This window comes from Canis lupus, chromosome 15 (assembly GCF_048164855.1).
Source record: "Canis lupus baileyi chromosome 15, mCanLup2.hap1, whole genome shotgun sequence".
NCBI lineage: Eukaryota > Metazoa > Chordata > Mammalia > Carnivora > Canidae > Canis > Canis lupus.
The window spans coordinates 54,058,799-54,082,249 of NC_132852.1; the positions used below are offsets into that span (position 1 = coordinate 54,058,799).

Genomic DNA, 23,451 nt, shown 5'->3' on the forward strand with positions numbered 1-23,451 from the left:
AGCCTCAGCCTCTGCTTTTGTAGAACCCAGCCTAAGATAACTAGCAACGCGCAAGGGGGCATGGATGAGCACGTACATGCATGTACACACACGGGCAAACACACACTGCCTCATACAAATACCATTGAATGTGTAGAGGAAGGTTTTTGGAGAAAAACTTACAGCAGCAGCAAAAGAAGAAGGGAAGAGAAGGAAAAGAGTATTCATGATATGATTCCACAAACTCTCATTATTCCATTTTGAGATGTGCTTAGATGAGGCACAGCTGGACATACCATGGGAAGTCCTCCAATACTGAAATACTATCCCTCTACTTTCCATATTTCTAGGGAAATTGGGAGAGGGACAGGAACATCTGGTCTACTATGTGACAAAGGGAACATCTTACTAGGGAAATAACTAGGATCTGGAGCTCAGCTGGGAGAGTCTACACCTGATGCCGGATCCAGCATTCTTTGTTGAGCTGGCTGAGTCCCACTGACTCAGCTTGTAGCCAAGCCTGCATAAAGTAGAGATGGGAAAGAGTCACCAGGGACCTTAAGCAAGAGATCTGTCTCTCCTGGTGAGGGACTTTTGCCCAGTTTTCAAGGACAAAGTTTGTCACTATACAATGAGAGCGGGGAGTTATATGCATGAGTCCCGGGGGATCCCCAAGCATCCCCAAGCACTCCTTTATATTGCCATGCCTAAGGACAAATATAATGAGGGACTACTGACTCTCTATCCAGGCAGGACCTTGAACTCAATGCCCCCGGAATGAAGATTTGATCTCTCTCCTCAAATTTTAATCAGCTTGTCCTAAGGTAAGAAAGTGTGGAATTGGTAGCAGAGGGGCAGGTTATAGTCACTGCTGCAGGTCAGACGCTAGTGGCAGAACAAAGACTGCAACCTCCACCCATGTTTATAGATTTTCATTTAATTTCCTTCGCTTTCCTCTTCCTTTGGGTGTTTTAGGATTTTGCCTTTAGTGTTCTGCAGTTTCAGTCTGTCTGCTATATCTGCCAGTAATTTGAATACTGCTTTTTCCTATTCTCTATTCTCTCCTTCTAGAGATACCACTAGATGGTTATGGGATCTTCTCATGGTCTCTTGCATACCTGTTAACTCTCTTTTATATTTTGCCTCTCTGGTGAATGAAATAAAAGGAGAGATGTTCCATGTTCATGGATAGAAAGATTGAATATTCTCAAGATATTGGTTCCTCCGAATTTTATCCATAGGTTCATTATAATCCCAATCAGAGTCTCAACAAGTTGATTTGTGGATATTGGCAAAATGATTCTAAAGTTTAAATAGAGAGGCAAATGACCCCAAAATAGCCAATATGATATTAAAGGAGAAGAACAAAGTTGGGGGACAGATGCTACCCAACTTCAAGACTTACTATAAAGCTACAGTAATCGGGATCCCTGGGTGGCGCAGCGGTTTGGTGCCTGCCTTTGGCCCAGGTCGCGATCCTGGAGACCCGGGATCGAATCCCACGTCGGGCTCCCGGTGCATGGAGCCTGCCTCTCCCTCTGCCTGTGTCTCTCTCTCTCTCTCTCTCTCTCCTCTCTCTCTCTGTGACTATCATAAATAAATAAAAATTAAAAAAAAAAAGCTACAGTAATCAAGACATTGTGGTATTGGGGAAAATAGATCAATGGAACAAATTAGTCCAGAAATAGAGCCACATGAATAAAATGAACTGATTGGAAAAGGAACAAAGGAAGTATAGTGAAGAACAGTTGTCTCTTCAACAACTGGGCACGCACATGCAAAAAATAAAAAATAAAAAAAGACTCTAGACACAGACCTTATACTTTTCACAGAGATTACCTTAAAATGCATCATAGGCCTAAATGTAAGATACAAAACTATAAAACTTCTAGAAGGTAACACAGGAGAACACCTAGATGACCATGGGTTTGGTGATGCCTTTTCAGATGGAACACTAAACATGATCCCTGAAGGGAGAAGTTAATAAGCTGGTCTTTATTAAAATGAAAAAAGTATTTTGTGCAAGAGGCAGTGTCCAGAGAATTAGAACACAAACCACAAACCGGGAGAAGACATCTGCAAAAGACACATCTGGTAATGGACAGCTATTCAAAATACACAATGCACTGTTAAAACTCAACATTAAGAAAACAACTTGATTTTAAAAATCGGCCAGAACCTTTACAGACACCTCATCAAAAAAATATATAGATGGCAAACAAGTCCATGAGAGATGCTCCACATCACGTGTCAGCAGGGAAATGCAAAATAAAACAACAGTGAGATACCACTACACACCTATTGCAATGGCCCAGCTCTGGAGCACTGGATACACCAAGTGTGGAGCAACAGCAGCACGCACATTGCCGACAGGAATGCAAAATAGTATGTCCACTTTGGAAGACCGCTTGGTAGTTTCTAAACTTATTCTTACCATACAAGCCAGCAATCACACTTCTTGATATTTACTCAAAGAAGTTGAAGACTTATATCCACACAAAACCCTGCACACAAATGTTTATAGCAGATTCATTCATAGCTGCCCCAACTTGGAAGCAAACAAGATGTCCTTTAGGAGGTGAATAGATAAAGAAACTGTGGTCCATGCAGACAATGGAGTATTATTTGGTGCTAAAAAGGAATGAGCTCTCAAGCCATGAAAAGACATGGAGGAACTTTCAATGCATATTGCAAGGTGAAAGAAGCCTATTTGAAAAGGCTACATAATGTATGACTCCAATTATATGCCATTCTGGAAAAAGTAAAACTATGAATACAAAACAGTCAGTGGTTGCCAGGGTGGGAGTGGGGCGAGATAAAGGGGCACAACACAAAGGATTTTTTAGGGCAGTGGAATTACTCTGTACAATATTATAATGATGGAAATATGTCATCATACTTTCTTTAAACTCACAAGATGTACAGCACCAGGAGTGAACTGTAGGGTAAACTGTGACTTCAGGTGATTATGATGTGTCAAAATAGGTTCATCAATTGTAACAAATTATAACTACCACTCTGGTGAGAGATGTTGATATTGTAGGAGGCTGGGCAAGTGTAGGGGCAGGGACAGAGATGGAGAATCTAACTTCCTCCCAGTTTAAACTTAAAACTGCTCTCAAAAGAAAAAAGTCAAAAAAATTGACTCAAAACTCATTATGGATACAATTACGCCCTTTTTGCTCCAGAATACTTAGAATGGAGTTATCCTGGGAGACTGGGTTTTGCAAAATAAAATTAGAGACCTCGTTTGATACAATCAGTGGGGACCCCACCTTTGTTGCTTTTTCACTCCTGTATTAAACACACAGCCAGAAAGTGCCAGCTAGGGCCAGATGTCACCAGGAGGAGTAGGTGGGAAAGGATGACAAAGAGATACATTAATAAGAGAAGTCCCATTCAGAAAAAGGCAGGGCCCATACAGATCACAGGCGAGAATGGGCATTACAGAGAAGGTCTTATGAAATCTTGTATTACATTGTGGAAGATATCCTCTCTCCTAGGAACCTGCTGGTTCCTTAAAAGGCCTCATTTACATGTCTCCAATCTGGCTGTAGTAATTGCAATGGATAGTAAAGGTCACAAAAAGGAAGAGATTTTAAGCATAAATACCACAAGAACATCATTTTACACTTTTTCTTAGGGGAAATGAAGTAGTCTAAAGAGGAATTTGTATGCATAGAATAAGTAAACAGACCAAAAATGAATGTTGAAAGAATTCATACAAAATTTTCTATGAGAGAAGTTCTGACTGGGGACCACTTAGTCCCACAGGCAGGTTTCATCTGAGATGCTACATATAAGGCTTTTGTGGTGATGAGCATTATCACCTTTAACTCTTTTAGTGAGTCTATGGACAGCAAGCATGGCACAGGTCCAGGGGAATGGCTGAAGAGTGATTTTAGGAATAAAAGGTTAGGCATACCGTTGATATCAGTAGTCTCTGCCATTTACTTTCACTTGTATTCCTCATAAAAACCTAGCATCTTTTTAGAAACACTGTCCTGGGGCACCTGAGTGGCTCAGTTGGTTAAGCATCTGCCTTCAGCTCAGGTCATGATCCCAGTGTCCTGGGATCGAGCCCCATATCTGGCTCTCCACACAGTGGGAAGCCTCCTTCTCCGTCTCTCTGCCTGTCTCTCCCCCTGCTTGTGTCTCTTTCTCTCTGTCAAATAAATAAATAAAATCTTTGAAAAAACCCAAAATGAAACAATGTCCTTACTATGTCTTCTACCCACCAATAACCTGTGGCTTGTAGTTTATCAGTTTAGTGCTCTTGGCTTCAAGAAACAGAAAACCCTGACTCTAACAGGCTTATACAATAAGAGAATTTATTATTTCATGTAATAGGATGTCCAGAGTTTGAGCAAGCTCCAGGCACGGTACAACCATGTCGCTCAATGATGTCATCGAGGATCCAGGTTCTTTCTGTTTTTTTCCCTTCCATCCTCTGTGAGTTGGCATGGGCCCAAACTGGTTCCCTTCACGGCTGACCGGGAGTTGTGGCGGTGATGCAGGTAGGCTGGGTCCGAGCACTCAGAAGAGGGTCCCGCAGGACCAGCCAAGGTAGGCCTTGGCTCATGCAGGACAGAAATCAAATGCAAGCCAGAGAAAGTGAAAACTGAGATTATTGAGTAGTGTGAGTGACCGGTAAAGAATAACAGACGTAGTGTCTGGGAGACTCAGAAAGCAAAGGACAATGAGTCTTGTCATCGCTTGGGGTTAGGGGTTTATATTGCAAAAGGCATCTAGTGTACATGTTCCTTTAGAAATCCAGGGTAGAGTCTGATCAAAGGCAGGTGACAGGTGAATAATAGGTGTTATAAATTCCTGAAGGTAGGGGTATTGATGCCAGCGCCAGTCAAGGTTTGACTGAATTTAATGTCCTAGAACACGTTCCAGATCTGGCTCTTCTTAGGTGCTATTAGGTGTTTGGGGCTTAGGGCATAACTTGAGAATGGTTAACTTTCTTGTTTCCTCCTTGAAGTGGGAACATAGTTTCTTTGGCTTATTCAGAGGCAAAATATAGAACATGAGTAAATGGGGCTTAGCAGAAAAATAGCAGAGATGGAGCCTTTCTGTCTTTTCTTTTTTTCTTTTTTACAAGAGGGAGAGAGTGTGCAAGTGGGGGGAGGGGCCGAGGGGGAGAGAAAGAGAGAATCTTAAGCGAGCTCCACATCCAGCACCGAGCCCAATGTGGGGCTCAGTCCCACAACCCCTGAGATCAAGACCTGAGCTGAAATCAAGAGTCAGACACCAACTGAGCCACCCAGGTGCCCCTGGACAGAGCCTTTCTAAGACGGAGTCCCTTCAGCTTCTCCACTTCAGCAATTTCAGGTATTATGTACATGTACGGTCTTACCTGAGGGAAAAAGTAAGACCTTCTCTTTAATTCTCATTGCAGCTGTATCGAGATAGAGATCCTACACCACGCAATGGTCCCCTTATTGTACTCCTAGAGTCGTGCAGCCACCACTACAACCAACCCTAGCACACTTCATCACCCCAAAAAGAAGTCTTTCCATTGGCATTTTCCACTTCTTTCCAACCACCCGGACCCCAGCCCTGGGCAACCTCCACTCTCCATGTCTAAGTACGTGCTAATTCTGGATGTTTCGTGCAAACAGAATCCCATGGTATGTGGTCTTTTGTGACTGGTTTATTTCACCAATCATAGAGCATAACCTTTGTAGGGCTCATCACCATCACTTTCTTGAATTCCCCACCCCCTTCAACAAGATTGAAACCTTTCCTGAGATCTTTCAGCAGATTGGCCCTTAAGACTCTGGTCTACGTAGAGCTACATGCTCAATTTTTCATCCAAGCACTGGCAGTGGAGGAGGAATTACTTTCTGTATCTTAAACTGATATAAACCCCCTCCTTGCAGTATACTCTTCACCCAGATTTCCCAAACATTATCCATAACTTATAAATTATTTACCATTTTCACATCTACTGCTTGCTTCTCTGATTTCTGGTCTCTTTCTTATAAAGACCTTTGTGATTACATTGGACCCACCTGGATAATCCAAGATAATCTTCCCATCTCAAGAGCCTTAACTTAATCACCCCTGCAAAGTATTACTAGATTCTAGGGGTTAAGGATATCTTTAGGAGGTCATTGGTCTCTCTACCCCAGTGTTTAGTGTTCAGTGCCAACACTCTGAAGACGGGAGAGGAGGACACAAGATTGGGCCGAGGGAGAAGCTGAACTGGGTTGTGTCCGACAGCCTCGGTTGACCCTGTGAGGAGCTGTGGGGCTCTCAGAGGTGATTTGCTTTAGCCCAAATGACCAAGCGTTTGAACTCCCTTCTAGATCAGTCACTGGATGTGGGCCACCTCCAGAAGGGTGTGACATTGGTGAAGATGGCTCACTGCATTGGGTGCTGTCCCCAAGGGGGCTGACAGCTGAAGGTCTGACCACCCCCAGCAGCTGGGACAACAGGTGGTGCATCACCATGTCCAACACTCAGCGCTGGTAAGGATGTCTGAAAAGAGCATTTGAAAAGTTTCTGTGTTTTAGCGTCATTTGTGTCCTTACACATTTATAAACTACATGTTTAAGATTTGGCTTTCACTATAATCCCACATAGAGTGGGAGTGAGGGGGTGGGAGATTAAGTTCTACAAAGCATGGACAATCCTTAGTTAACTTGTTTATCACTGTGTCCCTCTGGAAATGATTCAAGGGGACAGTTGTTAGCTTAACCAAAGGGCCAACAATAGCCTTACTACAGGGAAAATATTAATGGCATGAGTCATAAAACTAAATGGGATACTAGGGCAACACATTAAAATGTCAGTAAATACGTGTCATGTAATGGGTACAGTTAACTCCTTGAAGATGAATTTATGACTAATTTATGACTTAGTCCTATTTTGATGCAGATATTTCCCATTTGCAGGTGACATATCTGAGTCATAGTTCCCCCGTTTCTATCTATACAAGCATGCGATTTAAGGAGAGAACACAAGGTCTCTTTCAGAGACCTGCCATGCCCTCCCCGCCTTTTGCACATGTAATTCTGAAGTTTTTATTCTGTGGAGATGTCTCATCTTTTCTAGTTTCATAGTCCAGGTAGAAACTTGGGAGTTGTTTCCAGATTTTTCTCCTGGGAACACAACAGGCTGACATCAACGTCCCCATTCACCACAGTGAATTAAAGGCTTCATGATAAAGAAAGAATGTAAGCTAATGGATATTCCCATGGCCCCCTGAGCACTTTTCAATGAGGGATGGTCCTGAGTGAGGCCTGCTATGCTATGCAGCTCTGTGTTCTCCCTCCCATGGAGGGGCTGCCTCTCTCCTGGGGTGTCGTTTTCTCCCAGGTGGATTGACCTGCTGCCCTTCTTCACAGGCCTTCTGGGCACCTGCTTTGTGATGCCTGATGTTTCCAACTGTCCATGGCTCCAACTCAAATAAAATCAAGTTCTCCTCTCCTAAGTTTTAAGAGAAAACTTTTGGGCAGCCTGGGCGGCTCAGTGGTTTAGCGCCTGCCTTCAGCCCAGGGCCTGATCCTGGAGACCCGGGATGGAGTCCACGTCAGGCCCCCTGCATGGAGCCTGCTTCCCCCTCTGCCTGTGTCTGTGTCTCTGCCTCTCTCTGTCTCTCATGAATAAATAAATAAAATAAAATAAAATAAAAAGAGAGAGAGAGAGAGAAAATTTCTCTTTAGATTTTCTGGTTGGGAAGTTATGGTACGTTCGTTCATCCGAAGAGAACGTTTCTCATTTTTGGAAACCACTGTTTTGCGGAAGCCCTAAAGCTTAGTCTGCCCATTGGGCCATCCGGCGCGAAGTCTTCAGATTTTTCTAGCCTTACAGGGATGCAGTTCGGCAACTCATTTTCAAGAGCACATGTCCTAAATAGCTGGGAGAAGAGAAGTGGCAAGAACTGTCTCCCATACCTTTAGTATCACAACATTTTATAGCTAGAAGATGTGTTTTACGATGATCTTCTTAGCGCCTACTTTACAGACAGAGGAGAGAGGGCTGCAAGTTCCCATGACCTAGGGTGGCGCAGTGAGGATTGGAACCTGGTAGGGTAGGGTGGGCCCTACCGCACTATACCCGCTGGATGTTGCGGTGCTTCCTAAGACAAGCATGTAGGGGAAGCCAGGGAGGACGCACGTTTACCTGGAGCAAACGGGGAAGGCAGGAACCACGCGGGGTTCCACGCGGCAGCGCCCCGCACTCATCAAAGTTGTTTGGAGGAATGATGGGGAAGGAGGGAGGTAGGAAGGAGGTAGGAGGGCAGCCTGGACGGGCTGGCGTGGTGCCAACGCTAACGCGGGGGTGCGGGACTCGAACTGCCGTCGGCCCCGGCTCCTCCGCGCGGCGGGAGAGCGATGCTGGCAAGTACGGCAGGTGCCGTCACCCCCGGGCTCCCCCCGCACGCGCCCCGGGCCGCTCGGTGTCCCGTGCAGGCCGCCCTCCGCCCTCCGCCGCCCGGGGCGCACCTGCCCGCGCGGCACCTGCTCCCCCTCCCATCAGCCCCCCCCCCCCCCCCCCCGGCGGGGCCAACGCGGGCGCCCGCTGTCCGACAGCTCGGGGCGGGGGGCGGGGGGCGGGTTGTGTTTTGTTCTGTCGTTTCCTCCTGCACGTGCCCGGCTCCTTGGTTTTCCGACACCGCCGGGTCCCGAGACACCGCCCTCCCCGAAACTCCGCGGGCGCCGGGCGGGGCGGCGGGCGGCGGGCGCCGGAGAAGGGGCGGCCCCCGGCGGGCTCCCGCGCAGCACGGTCCGCGGGCGGGCGGGCGGGCGCAGCGGAACCCGAGGGCGGCGGCGCCGCGGTTTCCCTTAAAGGCGCGGGGGAAGCGTGAGGGAGCACACAGGAAGCCGGGGCGGCGAGCGGGAGCGGCCGGGTGAGCGGCGCGGGGCCGGGGCCGGGGCCGGGGCGGGGGCCGGGGCGGGCAGCGGGGCCCGCGGGAGGCCTCTGGGGGGTGGGGCGGAGCGGCGGGGGCGCCCCCGGGGCCGGAGGATGGGGGCGGGGCGGCGGGGGGCCTCCCCCGGGGCCGGGGGTGCGGCCGGGGCTGCCTCAGAGCGGGGGGCGGGGCGGAGCGGAGCGGCGGGAGCCGCCCCTGGGGTCGGGGTGGGGGCGGGGCCGGGGTCCCGGGGGTCCCCCTGGGAGTCAGCTGGCCTGGGAGCTGGGCCCCGAGCCGTCGCTGCCCTGGGCGACTCCCCCGCCCCCTGTCCCCTCTGGGCCTTTCCGGGCGGTTTGGTGGATGGGTCGGTTCATTCATTCCTGGTGCTTTACCTGGTTGTGTTTGCTGGAGGCGCCTGCCCACCAGAAATTGGGAGGGTTTTTTTTTTTTTTAAATATTTTGTTTATTTATTCATGAGAGGCAGAGAGGCAGAGACCCAGGCAGAGGGCGAAGCAGGCTCCACGCAAGGAGCCCGACGCGGGACTCGATCCCGGGTCCCCAGGGTCACGCCCTGGGCCGAAGGCACGTGCTCGACCCCTGAGCCACCCGGAGGCCCCAGACGCGAGATGTTCATTTGAACGCATCACATTCAGATCTTACCCGAGATTGAGGAGTAAGAATACTGCTGGGTACTTAGAGGAAGTATGCACCGCTGGTTAATAGAGTGCACATTGCCGTGACAACTTAGATACAGATGAGATCTTTTTATCCAGATCACTTAATCAGAGCAGGTGTTGCATCCTCATTTTACTAACGAGTAACGTGGGTTCACAGCCCCAGCAGGTGTGATTTTTGCAGCCAGCTGAGTTGATCAGAGCAGATGCCGTCTTCCCATTTTACGAACAGGGAAAGGGAGGTGGAGGCCGAATGACTTACCCAGGTTCTCACCGCCTGGAAGTGAGAGAGCTGCCCTGGCATCTAGGCCTCAGGATCCTCGCACCGCTGCTCATTCCGCTATACTCGCTTGCCTGCGAAAAAAGTGTTTCCACATTTTTGTGAATGAAGCACTGTTCTGTAACAAAAAAGGAGTTCCATTGGCTCGTGGATGGCCTGTAAACAGACTTTTTTTTTTTTTTATCAACTCTCAGGTTGTTCTCTAACAGTATTGGCATACCCCCCCCCCCCCCATCCTTGCCTCCGGTGGTTTTTGGACCTCCTCCACACGGACAAGGCCCAGATCTCTATCTCCCACCCAATTTCTCCTAGCTTCAAACTGCTAAATCCAGACTGGTCATTTGGATAGCCACTTGGGTATCCTGCAGGCATCTCAAATCCACCATCTTCTCAACTGCACACACTACCCTTCTCCACAAACCCGCGGTCCAAATCTAATGATTGAAATCCTCGCCCAAGTGCAAACCTGGCTGGTTTCCCCTCTCACCTCCTACAAGTGAGGAAGTGAGGTTTATAGTCAAGGAACAGGGTAGTGATCAGTGGATAGAAAATTAAGTTTGATGAAGAGTGGACAGTCATGGAGGAATATGCTAGGTTGAGTATGAGGAAAACGGGAAACCTAGCAAGGCCTGTTAGGATTCTTCTTGGCATCCCCGTGTCTCCAGAGATGATGATCCCTTCTGGGTTTAAGGAGGGCAACCTCATAAGTGAGGGTTTTAGGACTTATTTCAGGAAAGAAGGGTCAGGTGGGGAGGTCAGAGTGACCTTTCATTGGTCACTCTGACCATTGTCACTCATTGACAATGAGTCAATGATTGGTGGTCACTCATTGTCTCAGACTCCTTTAGCTTAAAATATTCAATATGCAAAAAAAATTAAATTAAAAAAATAAAATATTCAGTATGCTAAGTTGCCATATTTTGGGGTGGTGTGTCCTGAACCCCATGACATTCAGCAGTTAGCACTGAATGGGTTGTGGGAGCTAGATCTTATTTTAGGAATGGGGATACAGCAGTGACCAGAACAAAGTCCTTACTCTTGTGGAGTTTACAGTCCTAGTGGGATAAGCTAATAAATGAGCAAATAAGGATCATCAAATGGTAAAAGCTGTGAAGAAAACAAACAGAATAAGGATATATATTGTCACTTGGTTTTTTAATAAAGTTGTGTGAACTTCCTTTGCTTACAGCAGTGCATGAGTGTGTCTATCTCATTTTGTCATCAGTGAATATGATCATTTAAAAAATTTTGGTTTTAGAGGTGAACAGTGCTAATTCTTTGTGATTTGCATGTCTTTGATTACCTAGAAAGTTGAACATTTTCACACAGTTGTATTCGCCCTTTGAATTTCCTGTGCGTGTTCTCCGCTTATTTTCCTATTTTGGGGCTAGTGTCTTCCTCTATTTTGAATAAGCCTTCTATGGTACTTATTTATTGTTGAGGCCTTTGTATATAGTAGACAAATACTCTTAAAACAGTGGTAGAGTGACTAGGGAGGGAGAAAATGCAGGAAGCCTGGAATTCCCTTCTCTGCTCTTCTCCGCTTGCTTCTGATACAGTGAGACACAGGTGAGCAGAGAGGCAAGAAGTGAGTTTAGGTAGAAAGAAGTGAAGAAAGAAGAAAGGCAGGTGGGCAGTGAGAAGATGAAGTTGATGAGCCTACAAGGGAGCAGACGGGAAGAGGCCGGAGGTGTGGTAAGGAGGAACAGACGTGAGGGAAGGAGAGCAGAGAGGATGGGCGGATGGAAGGCACTCGGCGCTCTACACGGTGAGCTTAGGTACTTACCTTTTTCTTTTTCTGCCTCTGTGAACCTAGCAAATCTTTAGGAGAAGATGACGGTGTTCTTTAAAACACTTAGAAATCACTGGAAGAAAACGACAGCTGGGATCTGCCTGCTGACATGGGGAGGCCATTGGCTGTATGGAAAACACTGGTAAATACATAATATTCCCCACCCCGCCTTCACCTCCAACACCAAAACCACCTAAAGGGGCCTGAGGTCAAATCTTGCTCGACTGAGCTCTTTCTTCTCTGTAAAACATCATGGCGTAAAAGATAAATATATGTTAAAAGCACAAAGACAAAGGCTTCTTGTTGTAACCAGTCCTGGAAAATTGTACTAGCAGAGCCATCAACTCTGGATGATAGTAGTGAGATCGGAAGCTGAAGAAAGGGAGAGAAGTCAACTCCCAAGTTTTGAGTAGAAGGGTTTGAACTCCCCTGTCTCCTTGGGATTTTATAAAATTCCTTCAGTTTCTTAACTATGATCTGTTATCACTGTTGTGTTAGACCCTGACTGATTCTGCTAGCTCCAGCCCCTGTGACTTTCCACATTTATCCCATTAGCCTGGGTGAATTTAAATGAGACTAAGACATTCACACCTTTTGTTTGAATACGGAATTCAGCAGTCCTGGGTTTTATTAGTCTCCAGGCCTGAGAGCAGAAGAAAGTGCCCGAGCTCCCCTCTGGTTTAACATGGTAATAAGATTTAAAGAAAATTTTTGTATAAAAAATTATATAAATAATAGAGCCAATTAAATTGTCGTCTTTTGGGGATTAAGGGTTACAGCTTAAGTATTTAAGGACACTGCAGTCCAGGTGCCTTAAATGACTGCTTTGTTAAGCAGAAGACAGCTTTTGTAAAGGTAGTCAGTAGAAAGGAAATTCATATTGATATTTTTGTAAACTGTCTCCATTTGCCTTTGCCTCAGTCAGGATAATCTTAGGATGCAACATGGTGTCTAGTTTTTTGTAGCTGTAGATTAAAGGTAACATATCCCTCCTTTCCCCCTAAGTATTCTCAAGGCTCAGTGCTTGAATTCCATTAGCTGGCATGTAAAGAACAGACCTGAGAAGCTTAAAATTTGTATTATATTAAAAAAAAAAAGATGGAGGAAATGTTTTGACAAATGCAATATGAAACATATAACGTGTGCCCTTTGTCCCTCTTCTAACTACCCTAGAGTCCTTACACCTCCTGCCACGATGGGAACTAGGATTCCCTCTGCAGGAACACCCAGTCCAGGCCCCCGCTAATGCAAGCAGGAGGACCCTCCCACACCCTGAGAGTCAGTGCTGTTTCTGCTACTAGGCGAAGATTTGAGGAAATAACCATGTACCCTGTTCAGGATGTCTCGTGCATACCCTCATAATTTCTTGCCAGTGTCGTCTTGAGACTTGAAAAACAGCCCACTCGTTCTGAATTAGATCTGAGAGATCTTGAACAGAAATGCAGTAAGCCTGGAGGCCTCATTTTGCTCTCTCTCCACCCTTAATGTTCAAGGGTGCATTCACAATGCAAACTCTTATTGTCCTGTTGCTCTTCCTTTTCTCAAACTTTTCTCCTGTATTCTGTAGTACCGTATGGCCTTTTTGTTTTAAAATCATAGTGGAAAACACATAACATAAAATTTGTCACCTTAGCCATTTTTAAGTGTACAGCCAGTATGTTAAGCGTATTCACGTTGTTGTGCAGCAGAGCTCTAGGATTTTTTCATCTTACAAAACTGAAACTCTATACCCATTAAACATAACTCCCCATTTCCTCTCCCCGCCCCCAGCCACCACCATTCTACTTTTTGTTTCTGTTGGTTTCACTACGTTGGGTACCTCGGATAAGTGGCATCATGCAGTATTTTGTCTTCTGTGACTGGCTTATTTCATTTAGCATGATCTTAAAGATCATTAATGGTGTAGCACATGGCAGGATTTCCTTCTTTTTAAAGGCTGAATACTAATCTGATATATGCATGTATATAACCACATTTTCTCTATCCATTCATTGTCAATGAACATTTGGGTTGCTTCCACCTCTTGGCTCTTGTGAATAATGCTACTACAGTGAATTTAGGTGTGCGGATATATCTTCTAGATCCTGTTTTCAGTTCTTTTGGGTATATATCCAGAAGTGGGATTATCTGGGTCTAGGGTAGTTCTAATTTTCTGAGGAAGCACTATACTGTTTTCCATAGCAGCTGCATCATTTTACAATCCCACCAACTGCGTGAGGCTTCCCATTTCTCCACATCCTCACCAATGCTTGTTATTTTGTTTTTGTTTCATTTTGACCATGGCCATCCTAATGGGTATGATACAGCATCTTCTGGTTTTGATTTGTATGTCCCTACTGATTAGTGACGTTGAGCATCTTTTCAAATGCTGTTCGGTCATTTGTTTATCTTTGGAGAAAGATCTGTTCAAATCCTTTGCCCATTTTAAAAATCAAGTTCCTTGGTTCTTTTGTTGAGTGGTAGGTTTTCTTTTATGAGATACATAATTTGCAAATATTTTCTCCCATTCCACAGGTTGCTTTTTCACTCTGTTGATGGTGTCCTTTGATGCTGAGAAGCTTTAAGTTTGATATAATCCTGTTTGTCTATTTCTATTTTTGTTGCTTCTGTTTTCGGTGTCCTATCTAAAATAACACGGCCAAGTTCAGTGTTCTGAAGCTTTCCCTCTGTGTTTTCATCTAGGAGTTTTATAGTTTTAGATCTTATATTTAGATCTTTAATCCATTTTGAGCCCTTTCCACATTATATGATCTTGGCGTCTTTGTTTAACATTAGCTGGTCATATATGTAGGGTTTTTTTTTTTTTTTTTTTATTTCTGGGCTCTCTGTTCTGTTCTATTGATCTGCATGTTCATGCCAACACCACCAGCTTTAGTAGCTTTATAATAGGTTTTGAAATTAGGAAGTGTGAGGCCTCCAGCTTTGTTCTTTTTCAAGATTCTTTTGTCTATCTGGGGTCCATTGTGTTCTGTGTGAATTTAGGATTTTTTTTTTCTATTTTTGCAAAAAATGCCCCTGAAATTTTGAGAGGGATTGGATTGAACCTATAACGCATTTGGGGTAGTATGGACATTTTTACGATACTAAGTCTTCCAGTCCATGAGCATGGGTTTATTGGTGTGTCTCATTTCTTTTTTTTTTTTTTTTTTTATTTATGATAGTCATACAGAGAGAGAGAGAGAGAGGCAGAGACATAGGCAGAGGGAGAAGCAGGCTCCATGCACCGGGAGCCTGACGTGGGATTCGATCCTGGGTCTCCAGGATCGCGCCCTGGGCCAAAGGCAGGCGCCAAACCTCTGTGCCACCCAGGGATCCCGGTGTGTCTCATTTCTTTCAGCAGTATTTTGTAGTTAGTGTACAAGTCTTTCACCATCTTGGGTTAAGTTTATTTCAAAATATTTTGTTCTTTTTCGGTGCTATTGTAAATGGGATTATTTTCTTAATTTCCTTTTTGGATTGTTCATTGTTAGTGTATAAAAACAGTGGATTTTTATGTGCTGATTTTGTGTTCAACTTTGCTAAATTTGTTCTAACAGTTTGTTTTTGTATGGAATCTTTAGGGTTTTCTACATGTCCTCTGCAAACAGATAATTTTTCTTCCTCTCCTGTTTGGATGCCTTTTATTTCTTTTTCTTGCTCATTTGCTCTGGCTAAGACTTCCAATACCATGTCGAATAGAAGTGGCAGGATCTTTGCATTGTTATTGATTTGTGAGGAAAAGCTTTCAGTTTCTCGCTGTTGAGTATGGTGTCGGCTCAGCTGTGGGCTTTCCATATGTAGCTGTTGGTAATGTTCAAATGATTTCTTTTTATTGTCTTCTTTTCTTTTATCTATATACTCCCACCTTTTCACAGAGTAGTCTTCACATTCTTTCTTTATATTGATCTAGTTTCTTCGCTGAGAAAATCTAACTGTGGCTCTCTTGAATAGGAGCTGCCTTGCCCCTTCAAATGGTTTGTAAGGTGGGGCTGATGTTCTCTTAGCACCTCAGTACTTACTCCAAACCATTAATCTTCTGTCGTCTTATAAAAATCTCTTTTCCAAGGCACCTGGGGGGCTCAGTGGTGAGCACCTGCCTTTGGCTGAGGTCGTGATCCTGGGGTCCTGGAATCGAGTCCCACATCGGGCTCCCTACAGGGAGCCTGTTTCTCCCTCTGTCTCTCTCTGTCTCTGTGTTTCTCATGAATAAATAAAATCTTTTTTAAAAATCTCTTTTCCTTTGAGGCTCGTACCTGGGTGTATGATAAAACTGTGAACCTCCCAGCTTTCTGGGATCTTATCTACTTTAGGCTTAGGCTTCGGTGCCTGGCCTACCAGTTTTTTCCCTCTCTTGCAGCTCCATCCACTCTTGGGGGGCTGAGAACCTTATCATCACTTGCCCCTGTTCCACTGGAAATCTGGAGCCCTGGTGTCCCAGCCTCTCATTTCCGTCTGCCATTATTCCAGTTTCCTAACCTTATTTCTATCCAAGACTTCTTATCCCCTGGGCCCTCCAGTTTCTTCCAAATCCATCACTCTTTCCTGCTTTCTTGACTTTTCTCCTCTCCTAGATTTCTCGATCCAATACCTCACACACTTCTCAGCTGCACCTTCACACGTCCTCCCTGTCTTTTCCATCTCTCACTCCTCCTCCTCTGCACAGTTAAGTCATTTGAATAGGTTTTGTCTGCTTCCCGACCTCCTACTCATTCTCTAGCCTATCCAATCTTTGTTAGAATTATTCTCACCAGATTTATTTCTCATTCTTTCTGACAGCTCGGCTTTAGACACAGTAGACTGTCCTTGAAATGCTTTTTTTCACTGGCTCCTGTCTTTCTTCCTCTGAGTTTGGCTGTTGGTCCCTCTCATCATTGGCTCTTCCCCTCCACTCAGGCCTGAGGAAAGCAGTTCTTTAGGACTCTGCCACAGGTCCTCTTCTCACATAGTATCCTCTCCCTGTGTAATGTCTTCTACTCATAGTGCCTGCAATTTCCACCTGTTCATAGACAAATCCCAGGTTTGTTTCCATGAAGACCTCTCTGGGGCTCCAGACCTATATATGCATGCAACTGCTTACTTAACGTGTCTACTTGCCTGCCTCCCCAATGCCTCAAGCTTAGCGACTGAAAATCACAAGCTTTCTTGCCACACCTGCCCTTCTCAGCGGTTGGTACCATTCACCATCAATCTGACTTCCCCCACTAGAAATGTGAACGTCATCCCTCGTTTGTCGTTCATCCTTTCCTGCATTCAGATTATGCATTCTAAGTGAATTTTGCTTCTTCTAAATCTCTGAATGTGTTTGATTTCTTTTGCCTGCTCCTCTGTCACCACCACAGTTCCGTCATCTCTTGCCTAGATTCTTATTCAGTGTATCCTAACTGTTCTCTCCTTGCCAAACTCTTGTCTTACTTCCCCACGACTGCCAGAGTGATCTTTTAAAAAGTACAGGTTGGTATTGCTTTTATTTTTTATTAAACAATTTTTTAAAAAAGATTTATTTATTCATGAGAGACACGGAGAGGCAAAGACATAGGCAGAGGGAGAAGCAGGCTTCCTTTGGGGAGCCCGGTATAGGACTTGATCCCAGGACCCTGGGATCGATCACACCCTGAGCCAAAGGCAGACACGCTCAACCACTGAGCAACCCAGGCATTTCTACTATTGTTTTCAGACCCAACTCTATGAGTTGTGTATACATCTTCAGCATCGCCACATCTGCACTTTAGCCTATAGAATTTTCAAGTCCCTTTGGAAGAAGTTCACTTTCCATGAAGTTCTGTTTCGGGATTCCTTGGAGGGCTTTTGCCCTCCTGGAACACTCTTCCTTTCTCTTCTTCCCCAGCCAACTACCTTTCCTCCAGGTCTCAAACATTATTCCTTCCCCACCCTCTGCACACATATTTATATTCTTCCTTTCTGCCTCATTGGGTGAAGTCACTCTCCTCCTGCCCAAGGCCAGTCACTCCAATGCTGATCTAAGTCCTATTTCTCATTGCTTATCCTCTCCCTCACTTCATCTTTAATCTCACTCTTCCTACTTTTCCTTCCTACGTGTCAAACTCCTTGTGGCTTGAACATGTTCTCTTTCAACTTTGTATTTCCATTTATTTACTGCCCTGTCTCTCTTCTTCCATTTATGCTATTCTTGAAAGCATATCCCACATCTGCAGTCTCTGCCTTCACTTAAGAAAAAAACTTAGTAAAATTTGATTTCTATTTCATCATTTGATTGAACCTGCTCTTGACAAGGACATTAATAGTCTCTTAGTTGTCAAGTTTAGTGGATACTTTTCAATCCATATCTGTCACATCTGATTCTCTTTATATCTTTTTTCATTACCTCTGGGGTGTCTTCTTGCTCTGCTCATCCCTTTGATAGTGGACTCTCCTAGGTTCCTTTCCATACACTACTTAGGTGATCATAACCATACTACTGTTTTCAAGTATGGTATATCGATTTTGGAGTCATAATATTCTACTCCTTATCTCCCTTCTCTTGACATTGTCTGCGAATAGTGGTCCTGGAGTAATATCATGCAATCAGAAATCAGAATATTATTTCCAAAAGAGAACTTAGATCATCTCCTTCCTCTGTAGTCGACCTGTAAATGGCTCTCCAGTGCCCAGGGGACAAAGGCCCAATTCTTCAGTTTGGCACAGAAGGCCTTTGTGATTCTGCCCTCGTCTTCCTCTCTAGTTTTCTTCTGGTCTCTTCCCGTCCCATCTCCATTGCCTGTCAACTTGACCTGTGTTCCAGAGGGACATGTGTCCTTTCAGCCCCCACACAAACACTTTTACTCTTCTTCTTCACCTGGCCAGTAACTCAAAAAAATGTGTCACAGGGGGTTGGTATTATTAAATGAAGAGGAAAGAAAAACAACAGTTATTCAACAATGTGTTGAATGATTACTCTTTGCTTAGTGCTGGTTAGTTCTTTCCATGTGTATGGTCTCATTGAATCCTCAGTATCACCCTGTGAGAGAAATAATAGGATTTCCATATCCTAGATTAGGAAATTGAGGCTCAGAGAAATTAGTGACATGTGGCAGTTAGACACAAGTAAATCATACTCGAAACCTCACATCTTGTCTTTGCTGGTGACAGCTCTGGAGAGCAGCGCTCCCTTCAGTGTGTAAGTTCTGCTGTATTTGTTAATGACACACACTGCCTTTCGTAAAACTTTCTCAGAACTCTGCTCTTCGGTTTCTGTTGCAGTTTTAACTGCTCCAGTGGAATAAAGCCCTTAAAACACACTTAGTAGCATTTACCGTACATTAGTGGGGAAAGTTGAATGCGCTGCCCAGGGACCAAGATGCTTATTTCACAACTTCCTGAGTGTTGTTGATTGTTGCTCCGTGGATGTCTTTGTTTATAACTTTGTCTCATTCCCTTTTTGCTTATGGTTCTCTCCCTTTCACCCTGCCTTTCCCTTTGCCTCCTTACCTCTTTGTAATACATAGATTAGTATAGTATGTTTTTTCCTAAATTCTCTGAAAACATTCAAATATGTGGCAAAATTGAAAGAATGTTACAATAAACACCTTACTTGGGTTCTAGATTTTGCTGTATTTTCTTTATCACATGTTCTGTCCGTCTTTCCTTGTCTTTTTGATGCATTTCAAAGTAGTTTGTAGGTGTCTGTGTACTTCCACCTAAATACTCAAAGATGCATATCAGTAATTTGAGTTCATTGTTTGCTTATAGTGGTTTTTTTCCCCATTGTTATACAGTTAACATACAATGAAATATACAGGTCTTAAGCGTATATTGGTTGACTTTTGTCAGATGTGTACATCTGTGTCACCAAGATTCCTAGCGAGATACAGAATGTTGCCATCATTCAAGGTTTTTTTTGTGGGTTTTTTTTTTTTTTTTTTTTTTTTTTAAGATTTTATTTGAGAGAGAGAGAGCATAAGCAGAGAAGGAGAAGCAGAGAGGGAGAAGCAGAGGGAGAAGTGGGCTGAGCAGGGAGCCTGATGCCAGGCTTGATCCCTCGGTCCCTGGGATCATGACCTGAGCCAAAGGCAGAGGCTTAACTGAGAGATCCCCTCAGGTGCCCCACTCCAGGTGGTTTCTTCATGTCCCTTCACACTCAGTCCCTGTTCCCTGCCTCCTCAGGTAACCATTGTGCTGATTTTTCCCTCCATCATATTCTTTTTCCAGTTCCAGAACTTCATATACATGGAATAATACGTATTTTTTTTAAAAGATTTTATTTATTTATTTATTAGGGATTAAGCAAGAGAGCATGAGTAGGGCGGGGAGAGGGAGAAGGAGAAGCAGACTCCTCACTGGGCAGGGGGCCCACGTGGGACTCGATCCCAGGACCCCAGGACCATGACCTGAGCCGAAGACAGACACTTAACTGACTGAGCCACCCAGGTGTCCTTATGCATTCTTTTTTGAAAGGCTTCTTCCTCAGCACAATGACTTTGAGATTCACCTGTGCTGTTGGATTTATCTGTAGTTTATTCTTTTATATTGCTCAGTAGTATTCTAGAAGATAAGCATATAATCGTTAATATCTTAGAGAATTTGAAGTTATTTGATTTTAGTTTCTAAGACTGGTGAACCTGATGTCTTAAATTACTCATTTGAAAAAAACAAATTGTTTTATTACATGTAATTGACTTTTTTTCTTCCCTTTGAAAGGAAAACAGTATTTCCTGATATAGGATTCACATGACAATAATAACAATTGCCTGTATTTTAACCTTGATTTTAAGTTTTTAATAATAGGATTTCATGTTTTTTTTTTTTTTTTTTAAGATTTTATTTATTAATGAGAGAAAGAGAGAGGTAGAGACATAGGCAGAGGGAGAAGCAGGCTCCACGCAGGGAGCCTGATGTGATATTTGATCCCGGGACTCCAGGATCACACCCTGGGCTGAAGGTGGTGCTAAACCACTGAGCCACCCAGGCTGCCCTTCATGGTTTTTCTAAGGAAAACTTTTTTTCTGCAACAGAATTGGAAAAAGTTGCACATATTTATTTTTATCTGCCCCATTTTTGGCTGCTTCCTTGAATTTGTCTTTTGACCTAGGTATTTATTTGCAGGCTCTTTTCCATTGTTACTATACTTGTAAGTTTTCTTCTCCCTTGAGAATTCCTTTCCTCTCTTTTCTCCCTTCCCCTCAGTTTTGAGGAAAAAAAAAAAAAACCTGTGATACTTTCCCCCCTGTGTAATCTCCCCACAGCTGGTTGCAGGAGTCAATAGGAGCAGCAGGGACTACTCTGAGGACTCTGTGAGAGCAATTGAAGAGGAGGAAATGACCCTGTTTGCTGAAAGTAAAGAGAATTTAAGTGTTGCTCATTCCTCTTCAGCTGCTCTTCCCAAGCTTTCTGGGCTCCCTGGGGGAGATTATGCTCCAGGTTCTTCAATCCATCATGCCAGCAGTTACCTGCAGTCCTCTCTCACTTGTTCCTCACCCTTTTTGTAGCAAACAATCTGTTAATAGCACAGGAGAAAGGAGGCAGTGTGGTATTCAAGGTGTCTCAAGTCAGACAGAGCTGGCACTTGCTGGCAGTGTGCCCTTGGTTTCTCCAAGCCTTAGGCCCACCCATACTGAGGGGTGACAGCAAGACCTCACTGGATGATTGAAGGATCAAGTGGGTAGCTGTAGAGCTCCTAGTGTAGTGCCCAATATACCTAAGGGTTCAACAAATGCTGGTAATTGTAAGTAAATTTGAGATACTATATGTTCGGTGCTTGCAGAGCTAAAATGAATTACTTCTGGCAACTAGGCAGTGAATGATTCAAAAGGCAGCTAGTGGGAAGGAAGACAGATCTGCCAGCTGGTCTAATAACATCTCAGTCTTATTTATTTCACCTTACATGTGTAACTAGACAGCTTGGGGCATGTAGCTTTAAGACTGAACAGAACCACAAAAGAGGCAAGGCATAAGCAGTTACAACTAGCTTGGTCTGAACCATCATGCATTTGATTTAAGGCTCAGATTGTTCCTTTCATCATCGGGGATCTTGTCCTTGCTTATCCTGGCTCTGGTTTCTCTTCTGGCAACTTTGGTTGGTGAACCTTAGCACAACATCTCCACAAGAACTCTTGTCTCAGCAGTTACCAGGAGCCCTGCTCTTGCTCACTTCTGGCTTCTGGGGTTCAGCTTTCGTTCTCTGGCTCAGCACCAATTCTCTCTGCTCCGTGGCCTATGACCCAAGGCTCCCTCCTGTTTTTGCTGTGGGGCATCTAGCCTCTCAGCCAGAGTTCCTGATATTTTCTTGGAGATTTTAAAATCCCATAAACATGATAATTCCCTCAATATGAAACTTTAAAAATAATAATCGTATTATAGTGACAGTCCTGGGTCATGTGTCCCTAGGTTTTTAATAGTGGAGTTTTTTTCCGTCTGAATATAGAAACATTAATCTTGATTATTATATATTGACTTTCATAAGCCGGGTGGGAGCCTACCTTTCAAGGTCTGTGGCCAAAAGTAATTACTTAGAAGAGATAAAAATAAATGGTATAAGTTGGCCCATGTGTGTGCACACGCACGTGTATGTTCAGTGTCATTCAGTTTTATTGAGAACTTAGCAATAGTAATAATCACACTTAATCAGTGCTTGTCACGTTCCAGACACGATTCTAAGCACTTTACGTTTATTAACTCATTTTATCTTCCGAACAACTTTGAGATGGTTATTAATCTCGTACTAGCATGAGATTAATAGCTTTATACAGATGAAAAAACTGAGGGACAGCAAGATTAAGTAATTTGTCCAAGGTCACACAGCTAATAAGTATTAGAGCTGTGATTCCAAACCAGGTGGTCCTCATGTTAACCTCTGGAAATGGCTTCTGTGTCTAAGGGAGCATGAGAACGGTGGATAACTGTGAGCCCAGGTTGTCTTCTGCCAATAGCCCCATGAGGCATAGACCGAAATTACAATGTGGTGCTTCAAATCTAGGCTGAGTGGGTCTGGGTCCAAGCTTTCTGTTTGTCACTTGCTGGATATGTGACTTTGGGCAGATTATACCAGGTTGTGAAACTCCACTTTATTCATCCATATAGTATCTGACAACATTATTGCCACACTTAGGACTTATAATCACAGCTCCTGGCACAGATTTTAAAAAGCAGTTACTTTTATTAGAGACGTCTGAAGCACTCTGTGCTATGTCCTATTGGAGGGTATAAAGTAAATGTTAGGGATGCCTAAGAAAAGAAAGTATTACTTTAAAGTTTTTTTTTATGATGGAAATCTTAATCATATAAAAATTAGAATAGGATAATTAATCCCCAGGTGTCATCACCCATCCTCATTAAACATCAACATTTTAGTAATCTTATTTCTCTACTTTTTTTTTTCCTGGAATATTTTAAGGCAGATTCCAGAAATTCTAGCTTCTATCATTTATACTTTAATACTTTAATAAGTAAGAGCTTAAAAATCACCATGCTGTTATGATGAACCTAACAAAATTATAAAATTATTTTATGTTCCCTGATATACAGTCTTTATATTTTACCTATCCTCCTCAAATTTTGTTTTATGGTTTTATTCAATATCAAAACAAGTTTTCACACATTGCATTTAGTGCCTGTTTCTGAAGCCTCACAAACTCTAACCCCCTCCTCGTTTTGTAGTGTATATCTATTTTCAAAACCAGACAGGTCTGCATTTGCTCTGGAGAATTTTTCATACTCGAGGTTTGGCGGATAACTTATGCTGTTCATTCCATGCCTCTGGAGCCCTGTGGGAGCCTGAGGCAAGGAGAAACATCGGTGTCCTGGTTCTGTCTTCAGTTTAGACTGGGTTACTGTGTTCATCATGGGTCTTTCGGATTCATTTTGATTTTAAAAATTATTGTATTAAAATATTTGTCTCCTTTGTGTTTTTTGGCCTAAATTTTACCCCTTA

The 23,451-nt window shown here is 44.0% G+C and overlaps 1 protein-coding gene across 7 annotated transcripts in view; it reads left to right on the forward strand.

Annotated features, from left to right (window-relative positions):
* Window positions 1-8,725: 8,725 nt before the first annotated feature.
* Window positions 8,726-23,451, forward strand: part of AGK (acylglycerol kinase) — an 80,718-nt gene continuing 65,992 nt past the window's right edge. For 4 of the 7 annotated variants that reach the window (XR_012007955.1, XR_012007954.1, XR_012007956.1 and 1 more), the window contains exons 1-2: window positions 8,726-8,842; window positions 11,613-11,730. Coding sequence is in view for 4 of the 7 variants with exons in the window: in XM_072777463.1 (XP_072633564.1) it covers window positions 11,630-11,730 (101 nt within the window). In the remaining 3 variants the exon portion in view is untranslated. The other 3 variants (XM_072777464.1, XM_072777465.1, XM_072777466.1) reach the window with 3 other exon arrangements.